We start from the raw sequence: 14,778 nt of genomic DNA on the forward strand, positions 1-14,778 counted from the left end.
GGCTTTCACTTACTGGGCCAGTGAGACAGTTGTTTGGATTAGTTCGCTTGACAGGGAGTTCATTTAGAGATGGCATACATACAGTGGCGTCACTAGGTCGGGTTTCACCCCGTGCGGCCACTCATATATATATATATATATATATATATATATATATATATATATATATATATATATATATATATATATATATATATATATATATATATATATATAAGGTCGCGTGTCTACCTGTGCGGCACTCGTGGTGTCACTTCCCACCCCCAAAGAAAATTATATCTAGTATACATGCGTGTGTGTTCTAAAGTGACAAAAGATGTATTTCCAACGTCTGAATACTACATGTTTAATCAAATTGTTACTAATTCAACCTATTCCATTGCACATACACACACAAATACAAACTTATGTTAATTCAATAATTGCCGACCAAAAAAAAAACGTGAAAATACGACAAGTTGACCAGTTGTATAAAACTTTTGCTCACTTGCCATTCCTTATGGAAATATCACTTTTGATGGCCTCATAAATAGATGGCCTTATATAGGTCCTTCTATTAGACTTCCATCATCCATGAAAGTATGAACTAAATATTTTCCGAATTTTACCAACATATTGCGATCAAAGAAGGATTAAACATAATTACAGTCAATGTTGTTTAGAAATACGAACATATTAATTCGTTTTTTCAATTTCTCGTATACAAAGTACAGAGGAAGTATTGAACTCGTGCAACAAATCAAATTTTAACAAATCACGGCTTCTCACACCACCCTAGATCGGAAAAACTCAGTTTTGCAATTTTTGCAAATGTGTAGTCTATGATGGCATGTTTGACAATACAGTCTATGATGGCATGTTTGACAATACAGTCTATGATGGCATGTTTGACAATACAGTCTATGATGGCATGTTTGACAATACAGTCTATGATGGCATGTTTGACAATACAGTCTATGATGGCATGTTTGACAATACAGTCTATGATGGCATGTTTGACAATACAGTCTATGATGGCATGTTTGACAATACAGTCTATGATGGCATGTTTGACAATACAGTCTATGATGGCATGTTTGACAATACAGTCTATGATGGCATGTTTGACAATACAGTCTATGATGGCATGGACAGGACAATACAGTCTATGATGGCATGTTTGACAATACAGTCTATGATGGCATGTTTGACAATACAGTCTATGATGGCATGTTTGACAATACAGTCTATGATGGCATGTTTGACAATACAGTCTATGATGGCATGTTTGACAATACAGTTTATGATGGCATGTTTGACAATACAGTCTATGATGGCATGTTTGACAATACAGTTTATGATGGCATGTTTGACAATACAGTCTATGATGGCATGTTTGACAATACAGTCTATGATGGCATGTTTGACAATACAGTCTATGATGGCATGTTTGACAATACAGTCTATGATGGCATGTTTGACAATACAGTTTATGATGGCATGGACAGGACAATACAGTCTATGATGGCATGTTTGACAATACAGTCTATGATGGCATGTTTGACAATACAGTCTATGATGGCATGTTTGACAATACAGTCTATGATGGCATGTTTGACAATACAGTCTATGATGGCATGTTTGACAATACAGTTTATGATGGCATGTTTGACAATACAGTCTATGATGGCATGTTTGACAATACAGTCTATGATGGCATGTTTGACAATACAGTCTATGATGGCATGGACAGGACAATACAGTCTATGATGGCATGTTTGACAATACAGTCTATGATGGCATGTTTGACAATACAGTCTATGATGGCATGTTTGACAATACAGTCTATGATGGCATGTTTGACAATACAGTCTATGATGGCATGTTTGACAATACAGTCTATGATGGCATGTTTGACAATACAGTCTATGATGGCATGTTTGACAATACAGTCTATGATGGCATGTTTGACAATACAGTCTATGATGGCATGTTTGACAATACAGTCTATGATGGCATGTTTGACAATACAGTCTATGATGGCATGTTTGACAATACAGTCTATGATGGCATGTTTGACAATACAGTCTATGATGGCATGTTTGACAATACAGTCTATGATGGCATGTTTGACAATACAGTCTATGATGGCATGTTTGACAATACAGTCTATGATGGCATGTTTGACAATACAGTTTATGATGGCATGGACAGGACAATACAGTCTATGATGGCATGTTTGACAATACAGTCTATGATGGCATGTTTGACAATACAGTCTATGATGGCATGTTTGACAATACAGTCTATGATGGCATGGACAGGACAATACAGTCTATGATGGCATGTTTGACAATACAGTCTATGATGGCATGTTTGACAATACAGTCTATGATGGCATGTTTGACAATACAGTCTATGATGGCATGTTTGACAATACAGTCTATGATGGCATGTTTGACAATACAGTCTATGATGGCATGTTTGACAATACAGTCTATGATGGCATGTTTGACAATACAGTCTATGATGGCATGTTTGACAATACAGTCTATGATGGCATGTTTGACAATACAGTCTATGATGACATGTTTGACAATACAGTCTATGATGGCATGTTTGACAATACAGTCTATGATGGCATGTTTGACAATACAGTCTATGATGGCATGTTTGACAATACAGTCTATGATGGCATGTTTGACAATACAGTTTATGATGGCATGTTTGACAATACAGTCTATGATGGCATGTTTGACAATACAGTCTATGATGGCATGTTTGACAATACAGTCTATGATGGCATGTTTGACAATACAGTCTATGATGGCATGTTTGACAATACAGTCTATGATGGCATGTTTGACAATACAGTCTATGATGGCATGTTTGACAATACAGTCTATGATGGCATGTTTGACAATACAGTCTATGATGGCATGTTTGACAATACAGTCTATGATGGCATGGACAGGACAACACAGTCTATGTATATGACCAGTGGCGTCACTATCTTGGGTGACATCCGTGCGCAGTGTTTCTTCCAGACTTTTTTCTCCGGGGTGGGGGCGAAAGAAATTTATACTTGAAGTATATATTTTCTATATAAATTATATAAATTTCATTTCGTTCGGGGGGGGGGGGCGGTAAAAAAATTCGGGGGGGGGGGGGGGGGGGGGGGGGCTTCGCCCCCCCCCCCCCCCCCCGAAGAGATGCCTGGAAGAAACTCTGCCCGAGCGTTGACCCAAGGTGTGACACCCCCTCCCCTACCAGCTTCATGTATGATATACTCAAGAGTCAATATAAAAGCAATATACTCATAAGCTGACTTTCATTTTTACTTTCTCGTATATACGAAGTATAGAGAAAGTCTTGTAATCGTGCAAAAAAAAATCGAGCTTTTTACAAATCTCGACGTTTTACATCTCACTGATACGGAAAAACATAATTTTGCAATCTTGTCCGTATGTCTGTGTGTCTGTCTGTCCGTAAACACGATAACTTGAGTACCGTTACAGCTAGGTTGATGAAATTTCATATATAAGTATTTTATCAAAATCGTAGATCCGTATCAACTTTTGAGCGATTTCCGATAACCGGAAGTGGTACTTTTTCTACTTTGAATTTTTCAAAAGCCTATAATTTGAGTACTATTTCAGATAGATAAATGAAAGTTCACATGTAAGTAAAAGATCTAATTCTCTACCTTCTGTTAAATCTTGAGTAATTTCCGTTGACCGGAAGTACTAATTTACGCTATTTCCGATTTCTCAAAAAACGCATGTAAATTTATAAAGTACTAAAAAATATTGCGCACTATTATGCACTTTTTTATTTGGCGTTCACTTGGTGTGCAATTCTTTTGTCTATAAGATTGTATTCTATTTTTAAAACTTTAAGTATTTAAAATGGATTAAAAATCATGTCTATAGCCCGAGTTCCCATCCCCTGTTGTTTTATATAAGAATATTCGAGAAAGGTTAGGGGAGATCACTCCCGGTTTATTTAAATATACAGTATTTAGAGAAGAACCGCAACCTCCAGGGGCGCTACCCTTGCGAAATTAAAAAATATTGTTTTACAGAAACATACCCTGGAGTGTTCTAACCAACTCCCCGAAAGTTTCATGACGATCGGATGAACGGTGTCAACCCGCAATCGAATTAATTTTTATATACCGTATATAGAGAAAAACAAATAGCGCCATGCCGGAGCACCACCCCAGCGAAATTGAATTTTTTTTTCCCGCAGAAACCTCCCCAGGAGTATTCTCAACAACTTCCTAAAGTTTCATGGCGATGTGATGAAAGGTGTAGTAATGCATACAAGACAGATACACAGACAGACAGACGTTGTTTTTTATATAGATAGATACGCTACTGATGTTAACTGCTAGCTTCGTTTAATCTATAAGTTAAATGCTGCTAGCTTTGTTTAATAAGCCTTAAGGTTAACTGATGCTACCTTTTAGAAAGTGTATTTTGACACATTTTCTATGGGCTGATGACGGAAAATTTGGCGATTATTTTGACACACGTTCTCCAGCATTCATTCACAAGCATCTGTTTTAGTGTTTAGTTGTCTTTCCTGACAGGAATTCATAGAAAAACATAGTGTTTTTAAGACCAGTCAGTTTTCAAAACACCTGATGTTCTTTTTCAGTGGCGTACTTTATATTTATCTTTAAAAAAAGAATAAAATATCAATAATGCAGGCTTTCTGAAGATCCATACATGCCATTCAAACAGTTAGAGATCTCCACTTTCCCCCACTTTTTGCATTAATTAAAGTCTTTGCGGATGAGTGGCTCTCTTAAGGTAGGAGTAATGAGTGACATCATTTTGATCTGCTACACATTTTCAACTAATTGTTTCACCTTTCAAACAAACAGAAAATCGATAACACCAAAACTACAATGAAATTATAACTCATATGAAAAAAAAAGTAAGCGATGGTGGCCGAATTGTGTTTAATGGATAGTATTATTAATATTACAAGCGTGTCCAATCCTATCTTCTTAGACGTGTGACCTTGTTTTCTAAAACTGAGTTATTTAAATGTAAACTACTCCTGCGATAGGAACATATTTATCGGGGCAAGGGTTTACCTACACTACCGCCCAGCACGCCCCATGGCATGCTGTATAAAAGCTTTGAGTGTAATCACTCACCGTAATAGTAGAACGCACATCGAGACTACCCAGTTGTCAGGGACGTAGAGGAGCGCTTTCAGGAGCCCCCGATTACACTAACGCAGGGGCGCCGCGTACGGCTCCTGGCTCGGTTTAATCATCGAATGTAGTGCGCCACAGTCTCAATATTGTAGGTTGCTCCTTAAAATAATATAGGCGCCATAGTGCTAAATGGATAGCCCAGGGCGCCAAATCGTACCTTGCAGGGGTGCCGGCGGGCGCGCCTGATTCAGTTTATATAACATCCCATCTTATCCATAGTCTATTGTTCTGTTTGAAACGAACGTAGGTGCCATAGCGCTCATTGGAAAGCCCGGGGGCCAAATCGCACCCGTGCGAAATTAAAACTATTTTTCCCCGCAGAAACCTCCCCAGGAGCATTCTCATCTACTCTCCAAAGTTTCATGGCACTCGGGTGAACGGTGTCGAACCTAAATATAAGTAAAGGTATCCACTAGATTATAAAGTGACCCACGTTTTTCTTTATAGTTATTTAAATGGTAGTGAGTTATTAAATATCTAAATAAAATCATTTATTTTCTCCTTTTTAGCGCATTAGTACATAAAAGCTTGCTAGTAAAACGTGTTTTTTTTTGTGAATTTTCAAAAACTTAGTCGATAAAATTTTAAATTATTTTTTTTTAAACTACGTGACCTAGTCTGCAACTTTTGTTTACATTTTCTGTGATAAAATTATTTAAAAACAAAAAACATTGATTTGGTTGTTTTTTTAAATTGTGTTTAATTTGCCAGCCTGAAGACAACTAGTCTTATAGGCCCACTTCAGGCTTTACTAGCCTGGAGACAACTAATGTTATAGGCCCACAACCGCTTTGCTAGCCTGAGACAACTAGTGTTATAGACACACAACTACTTTGCCAGTCCAGATTTTTCCAGCTAGTTACATTAAAGAAAAAAAAATGTTTTTAAAAATAACTCAAGTTGCTCATGTTTCCTGATGGAAGCAGAGAAATTTAAAATAATACTAAAAGACAGGAAGTTGTAACTAAAGTAAGGGAAAGCCTGCTTGAGAGCTATTTGGAATAATTTTGGCAAGATCTATTACTGTGATGATGCTTGCTATAAATAGGTCCGAGGTCAAGCAGACGAGAGATACAATCGGTCAGGTAGGTAGGTCAGGTAGACATTGGTTAGACATGGAGTTGTAGAGATGACCGGTCATGTGCGATGGTCAGCTGACCATTAACGTGTGGGCAGCAGTAGGAGCGAGTAGCGGTTAGCATGTCGACAGTTGAAATGTTGATAGTGCTAGAGTTGGTAATGGGAATGTGTAAGGAGAAGTTAAGTGTTAGTTGCAGTTAGAAATCTAGATGGTGTTAGTAGACAGTCATATGTGTTAGGACGTAGTTATGGTAGGAGTAAAAATAAAGAACTGTTGTAGTTGTATATATACTATTATATATATTGAATTGGACTTGTGTGTCTGATTTCATCACTAAACTGTGCCAGTTTATAAAAGAGGCGATCCCTGGACGATTGCATATTAATTATTATAGTATACATTACAGTGTACCAATAATACATGTATCCCAAAAACCCTCCCCTCACAATTACCATACAGACATATATGGCCCAAGTTTGTATAGAGGAAGAGCATCTGTGTGTCTATTGTCAATTTCACAGCCTCAAAACTTGTCCCTAGTTTGTTCTAACAGGGACATTTGTTGAGTAACGACCTTTAAACCTTTATGTTGACACATTTATCTTGTCATAACATTTATGCTTTATCCTCCTATTGTGATATGTAACAACATTTTTTCCACAATTATTCCAAGTCACATAAGATAAACAAAGAAGATAGTAAAAACTTACCTAGTGACAATTAATTATGGCTCCTTCCAAACTTTTCTGGAAAAATAAACTTGTACTGGTGGATGTGTTTCTGCCTTCATCAATGAGAGATATCAGCTGCACCATTTACTATGAGTGGATTCAGTCGTGATCCGAACAAATTACGGATATCATTATTTAGACTTTTAACTTCACCTGCATTGCAGTTATGGCTCTCATTATTTTAGAGCTTGCAATTTTGAATCTCATTATTTAGGTAGTTAACTCACCTTGCATCACTCTTGCACTAGTTATACACAGAAACTGCTGAAACTCTAAATACAACTAACTAACCACAACAAATCAACCCATGTCAAAATAGCCCCGTCAAAAGGGCCACAACATTTTGGCTACCGTCATATAAGCTTGCAAAAAATGGGTTCTTAACATATTGGCTTCCAAGACATGGGTTCCCGACAAAATGACTCAGACATGTTGGCCCCAGACAAATGAATTGTATGACCAATGTTGGCATAAACGTAACCTTTTTCCTTTTTGCCCAACCCACCAACCACATGAAGTTCCTACTTCCACTACCACTATAACCTTCTTTGAATGCCTGAATAAAAAACTTTTTCATGAACCAACAGCAATTCATAAACAAATTGAGCCCTTAACAGCTAAATTCGACCGATGTTAAAATGTTGATAATGATTAATTTACAACAGTGAAGATCTGTTGCTTAAAAGCAAGCACTGAAGTTTATGATATACATTATGTTTACAGGGTAAGGTATTTTAGTTTATTTTGCTTTGATAAACTACAAACATACTGCAGGTAAATGTACAGCGTGGACCTCTCCCCCACACACTAAGCTGAAACAGTCCACAACTGACTCATTTATGGAAGTCATAGCTAGATGACCTTTAAATTTAAAACATACTATTTCTTAAACTAAATAAAAAATATATAAAACTAAGGCATGCTGAACAAGAGCTGCATACGTTGTATTATTTAAAGGTGTTGGTTAAGCTAACTCTAAATGTGTCATATTCAATGAGGATGTTTTGCCAGGAAACTGAGTCTCTGCGGAAACCAAACCTTATTGACCAGTGCCCTTTTCTGGAGCCAAAATGATGGAAACCTATTTGTTTGAGTCGTAATGATGGGAGCCGTTTTGTCATGAGGGGAGCTGTTTAGTTTGGAGTCAAAATGACATAAACCTGTTTGTCAAGAGCCTATTTGTCAGGAGCCTTATTGACGGCAGCCCTTTCATCGGGAGCTTATATGACGGGAGCCTATTTGTATTGAGCCTATACATTTGTCGCTGCCCTTTTGATAGGGTTCTTATGTCGGGGCCATTTGGTCGGGGTCATTTTCATTTGTCATTGGCCATTTTGACACAGCATGAAAACTAACAATAATCACTCTGTCACTTGTCTAAATTGGTACTCTCAGCCCTTGCCTCCAACATGCAGTATGTACTTGGCCACACCTTAGTCTGGTCATGTGAATATCAGTAGACCAAGATAACTAAAGAGGTTATATAAACCATATACAAAGCTTATCTGAAATGTTCATTGGCCTAACAAGTCAGAATAAGAAGCTTCAAACATGCTGCATCTTGAGACCCAAGACTTCAGTGTTTCAACTCAAATCACAACAGCCTGATCAACACGGTTCAGTTAGAAAAGCAAGAATGATACTGAGAGAAAAGAAAAAACAATTTTAGTGACACCACACAAGTAAATGCTCACATCTTCTTCAGGCATATGTAGCCATTGTTTAGAATTCTCTTCTGCTGCAAGGTAAGCTATCAGGTCTAGGGCTGTAAGACGAGTCTGTCTACGAGATGATACAAACACTAAAACTGGTTTTCTTGGAGAGTGAGTTTTAATGGCTGTAATAAAAGTAATAGTTTATTGTTATGCTGGGAATAATAAAATTCTCAAAACATTAGCTGTATAAATAAGTAAAGATTCACAAATATTTAATATATTATCTAAAAATATTAATATTATTATTTATAATTATATTTAAACATTCAAGTCATTGCTTAAAATAAAAACTGTGAGTACACCTTGAAATGTTGGTTTGTTCATTGTAGCCATTCTTGGGCAATAATGTTGTCCTGGAAACCCTTTGACATGTACCTCAAGTGGGACTGGTCGAACCGAAGGTCGAAAATTAAATAACCCCATCTGTTAAGAAAATCAAATGTTAAAAAGATTAAATTGCATTTATATTCTTGTACATTTAAACTATACACACAAAACAAAAATGTAAATCAAGTTTAGAAATGCAATTAACAGTAGAAAATATAAAAATTCCTTTTCAGCTATTATTTATAAAGCAAAAAATAATAACATTGGTAGCTATAACATGTGGTAAAAAGTTGTTGAAATTATGAGCCTTTCATATACACACACACATATATATATATATATATATATATATATATATATATATATATATATATATATATATATATATATATATATATATATATATATATATAAGCGGGCAAGTAGCGTGTCAGTCCATCATTCTATCATTGTAAAAGTAAACAAACTCACAAGTTGTGCATTACTTGCATCGCCACTGTCTTATTACAAGTAACAGAGAAGGGTCTATTTAGGTAATGACTTAAATTTTTTGAAAGTTTTTACTCTTTCGCATGCGCCAACAAAAGAACATGATGATGATGAACGCATTGATGAATCCTCTTAAATGTTGCATTAAGTGCGCTAGTAGAAAATAGTTTTTAGAATTTAAATACCACCTCTATATGTATAGAAAGCAAAGAATTAAAATACCCTGAGACGAATAAGGTTGACCAGGAAACACCTAGTGTTAGAACCTTGAGGCTGAAACCACTAAGTTGAGCTACACCTGGAGTCAAGTTGACAAAAATGGTACAGGGCAGAGATTTTTGATGATGATGATGGGACAAATACAGATAATACTCCTAAAGGTGAAAATCTGGATTGACTTACTTCCTTTATAGAAAGCCAGTCTGCCAAGTCTCTGGCATTGGCTAGGGCAGTTGACAGCCCCACAATTCTGACAGTTTTCTCAGTGTGGGCAGAGATGAAGTTAGTTCTAGACACAATCACTTCCAGAACTGGTCCTCTGTCATCACCTACAATTGTCAAGCAGGCTTTTAAAAACAGATCAACAGTTCACCCTAGAAGTCTTGGGCATTACTTCCAACAATTACCTTATTGTAATTACCTCAACGTGTAATCTCTTGTATTTTTCTATTTATTCAGCAAAACCTTAATATGAATACTTTTTTTAAATATGCATATGTATGTTGCAAGCAATAGATTGTAAAATTTTATTGTGTTCACTGGGCTATTCCAGTATAAATTAGGAACATCAACACAAGTTTATAATGTTGTGTACTATCCCTCATTAGTAGTTTAAGTGGTATCTACTATCAATGTCTTGTGGTGGCAAAATGTCTTATTCCACTATATATACAATCAGTTTGGAGTGAGAAAGAGTAGCCCCACTTGGCTTTTGTATATGACAGGACTGAATGGACATTTTCAAGAACAAATTATGTATGTCCATATCTATATTAGTAAAAGACAGTATTCAATTTCAAGATAAAGGTGGAAGAGAACTTTTGTAGACTGTTTTTCACAAGTAGAGAACAAGAGTATCTATTGTGAGATTATATTAAGTAATGTTCAGGTGGTTTCTTGTGTAGTTCATCTATTATGTGGAGCCAGAAAAGTAGACTCAAATTATAATTTTCATTGTTCATTTGTGTCTTGTTTGTTTTAGTAGGAGATGGTGTGGTCAGGTGAGAGAGCATATGATTGCTCGCACCTAAAGTCCTGACTTCAAACTCCTGAACAAAGCTGGGACTAAATTGGGAGGGAGGCAATTCACTTCTAAGAGCTGCTTAGCCTCTACTTCCTATCCTGATGTATAAACAAGAGCTGTAAAGTCCCCTTTTCCTATCAAACCTATCAAAGGTAAACTATCTTTAGACTATAATTTTTATCACATTTAAAACAGGTTTTTCTGATTTTAATATTTCTAAAAAATTATATTTAGTGCCTCCCCCCCCCCCCCCCACCCCACTCCTTAAATAAATGCTTGATCCACTTTGTTACATTCACATTGTTGTTGATCAATGTGAAATGCACAGTTTAGATCCAAATAAAAGTCAGGATAATGACATTGATAGCAACATACCCAACAAATGAATTTCATCAATGATAAGAACAGCAACAGCCTTGACATAGTTTCGCGTCTGCCAACTTCTACTTACACCATCCCATTTTTCAGGGGTGGTAACTATGAGATCAGCATTGGCTACAGCACGCATATCTGGAGTTACATCTCCTGTTAGCTCAACAACCCTGTCCAAGTTTTACAATGCAGAAATTTAAAAATTATAGGGATAAGGAGCACAGCACTTTATTATTATATGTGACATTAGAGATTTTTGAGTTTGCAATAATAAGAAACTAGAAGTATATACACATTTGTGTAAATTAGCAAGAAAAACCAAAAAGAAGTAAATAGTTTTAAAAAACTCAAACCAATTAAGTTCCATATGAAAAAAACTTACTTTTTGCCTAGCTTCTGTTCTATCCTGATTTTCCAGTCCTCCATTCTTTCTCTGACAAGAGCTTTTAATGGAGCAATATACACAGCCTGTAGAAAAGTATTTCATGAGTTCCATTTGCAATGATAAGAATTATTAATATTGGCTTTTGTTTCAATATGAATAATTTTAATGAATATACCTTTGAGTTTGGATATTCCTTAAAAACTCTAAAGATGGCTAATTCAGCAGCAACAGTTTTGCCTGATCCAGTAGGAGCCCCAAGCAAGACATTCACATCAGTGTGGTATAAAGTGTGGAAAATTTGTGTCTGAAACAGTTTTTAATGGAATTAAACAAAACACTTACTATCTTGTTTCAAGCTAATAACAGCATGCTATATGTTTTTTTTTTAAATGTGCAAGTAAACAATACATACTACACACTATAAAATACATTGTTTATCCTAGATTGAAATTTTATTTTAAATATGCAATTGATATACCTGAATTGGATTAAAATGTGAGAAACTATATAGAGACTCAAATCTTAAATCTTTTAAGGCAGTAATTGGTAACGGCTGTAAATTCAGTAAGTCTGGAATAAAAAAGTAATGTCAAAGAATTACATTTTAATAATAAAATCACTAATAACATTAAATATCCTATGTATTTTTTATTCATAAAAGATAATAGCATTTGAAAAGATGTGCCATTTATCAAACTAAAAATAATTGTTTAACAATCTATTTTACTTGTGTGTGGTGGATGTTTTTCTGGTAGTATGAGATGCTGAAAGGACATTGCGTGCATCATGAGGGAACCAATCCATCTGTCAGAAACAACTCTCACATAGTATTGAGATGGCAATGGCTCAAATATAGGGATAGTAAATACCACTGTCTGAGTTTCAACATTTTGGACCTACAAAAAATGGCAAACAGTTACTACAAAACACAAGTTTTATACCATAATTTGGTAACACGCAATCAGTGGCTTTAAATGTATGCTTACAAGACTACTTTTATTAAGTCAACTACCTGCTTTTTATGTAAGAGAAAGTATTCATTATGGTAGATGTGATTGTTGTCAGGATCCTCCACCCAGATCCAGAAAGGCTCTGCAGTTCCACCATGAACCTAAGCAGATTGACAAATATGTTCAAAAAGTTACAGATGTTATTAAAAACTAGCCGACCCGCGGTGTATCATACGCCGTTAACACCGCTATTTAGTTGTTTTATTTTCTACTTTTCAGTAATTCATAATTTGTTAATTCGACAGTTCCAATGCTTCCACTGAAAATATTTGCTTTAAAACACTATCAGTAGCTCGTTAAGAACGATAACCCCCCCACCCCACTTTTCCCCAACCCCTACACCCCCCCTGTGTAAGTAACCTCCTCTTAGTTACCTCCCCTAAGTCGTCACTAAACCCGGCTCTACGATTGTAAACATTTAGCGTGAACCACAGCTCACCAGACCATGTGCGGGTGGTAGGGATATGCCTAGAGAGGAAGAGAGGGAACTGCTAAGGGACGCGCTTACAGCTCGGTGTTTTCTATCATCTTCAAGAAGAGAATTATATATACAGATTCTTCATGTAATGAAGCTAGTAAATCCTTACCTTATCATCCCACTTGAAATCAGGTGTAATTTCAAGCTTAACTCTGAGCACAGTTCTAGTTATGGGCTGGATTGATGCATCCAATAACAGGTTAGGAATTTGATGAACACACTTTTTTATTACTGGCCCCATGGAAGTATGATGAACCAACAATCCTTAAACACATGCAATTGATGAGAGGCATAATAATGTATTTGTAAAATTGATAATATTTCAAATTAAATTGATCTTTACTTCTTCATTCTAAATTGCATTATTGAAAGAGATTTCCATCAGCACAATCAAGTATTACATGTCAACATGTTATGTGTAATATGGCAAGTTGACTCCAACTTCAGACTGCTTTTCTTTCTCTAGTCTTTGTCCACATAAGATAAGAAAAATGTATGGCAGCAGTTGTTTGATTTTTAGTTTTTTTTTCTAGACAGGTTGCTGTACACATCTAACAAGCCTCAACTGCCCAGAGTTTGAATTGGGGATTATAAAAACCTTGAGTATACATTGATCACCCTAAGCAATTTGGAAGGCAGAACTCCCACAGGTGTGAAAGCTACTGGCTACACAACAGCAAGGGTTTTAGGTGCAACCCTGATTTGAATTAGTCATTGATTGCCGGAGCTTCGGAAGATGGATACCCCTTGTGCAGACTGATCATTGATTGGTACCCCTAGTCCCAATGCAGGATGCATGACCACAGGGCACAGGATGACGCCACTGGTGCAATCGAGCCTTTACTCAAGTAGTACAATTGACCCCCAGGACACCCAATCAGCCAACCCTAGGTAGTAAAACAGCTGCCCCTCCAAATGAAGCAAAAATTTATGACAGTAACTAAACAACCTCCAAAAGTTTCATAAAAGACACACAGATAGACCCACCAACATACAGAGACACATATATTCATATATATAAACAGAGAGAGAGAAGAGAGTAAATAATGGCTCCATAGTCTGCTAAAGAATTGGATAATTGTGCATTAGAAATAAGATCTGCTAAATATTGAATCTTAATTACCTATTTCTTTAGAATCCATTTCCCTCATTCTTTCAGGTGTCAGGCGTCTTTGTTCAAGTTTGGTTAGGATTTCATGACTTAAAGTGCTAAATTGACGTAAGGGATTTTCATAGTTCCAAATGCGTTTATCCACCATTTTACACATTTCCAACAATTTTGCTGCAAGAAGTGGATTCCCATTTTTTAAAGCAACCTCAAACAAAGCCCTCATAATTCTTCCTGCATTCTGGGAAAATTAAAAAAGTCAGTAAATAATCTATGTCAGTTTGCCTTTCAAGGCACCCTGCTTTAGAAAAAAATATTTCCGATTTGCTTTGTCTTGCTTGAGAATTAAGTTACCTGTGCAACATAAGCCATGTCTGATACCAAAGAAAAAGATTCCACATTGGTTCTTGATATGTAAGACTGCAGTAGGATGTTCACTTTGCCATGAGTGTTTTCCTTTCCTCCAATTACAATAACTTCACATCCATCAGAATTAAGACGATCAAGTTCTTCCATTTCATCTTCCCGTAACTGTAAAATATTTTTAGCCATAATTAAAATACAAAAACTAAAACAATGGTACAATCAAACAACAGACTGAGGACAAGAGACTAGAACAATCAGACA

At 36.1% G+C, this 14,778-nt stretch overlaps 1 protein-coding gene across 1 annotated transcript in view; it reads right to left on the reverse strand.

Annotated features, from left to right (window-relative positions):
* LOC131957936 (activating signal cointegrator 1 complex subunit 3) overlaps positions 1-14,778 on the reverse strand; it is a 64,884-nt gene that overhangs the window by 18,804 nt on the left and 31,302 nt on the right. Inside the window, exons 22-33 of the mRNA XM_059322797.1 lie at positions 14,506-14,682; positions 14,167-14,392; positions 13,153-13,307; positions 12,568-12,666; positions 12,283-12,451; positions 12,034-12,125; positions 11,731-11,859; positions 11,553-11,638; positions 11,174-11,340; positions 9,958-10,103; positions 9,042-9,162; positions 8,719-8,861 (exon numbers count right to left, since the gene is read on the reverse strand). Coding sequence (XP_059178780.1) covers positions 8,719-8,861; positions 9,042-9,162; positions 9,958-10,103; positions 11,174-11,340; positions 11,553-11,638; positions 11,731-11,859; positions 12,034-12,125; positions 12,283-12,451; positions 12,568-12,666; positions 13,153-13,307; positions 14,167-14,392; positions 14,506-14,682 — 1,710 coding nt within the window. The remainder of the gene's footprint in view (positions 1-8,718; positions 8,862-9,041; positions 9,163-9,957; positions 10,104-11,173; positions 11,341-11,552; positions 11,639-11,730; positions 11,860-12,033; positions 12,126-12,282; positions 12,452-12,567; positions 12,667-13,152; positions 13,308-14,166; positions 14,393-14,505; positions 14,683-14,778) is intronic.

This window comes from Physella acuta, unplaced genomic scaffold (assembly GCF_028476545.2).
Source record: "Physella acuta isolate Inbredline_101_S28 unplaced genomic scaffold, ASM2847654v3 ptg001280l, whole genome shotgun sequence".
Classification (NCBI taxonomy): Eukaryota; Metazoa; Mollusca; class Gastropoda; family Physidae; genus Physella; species Physella acuta.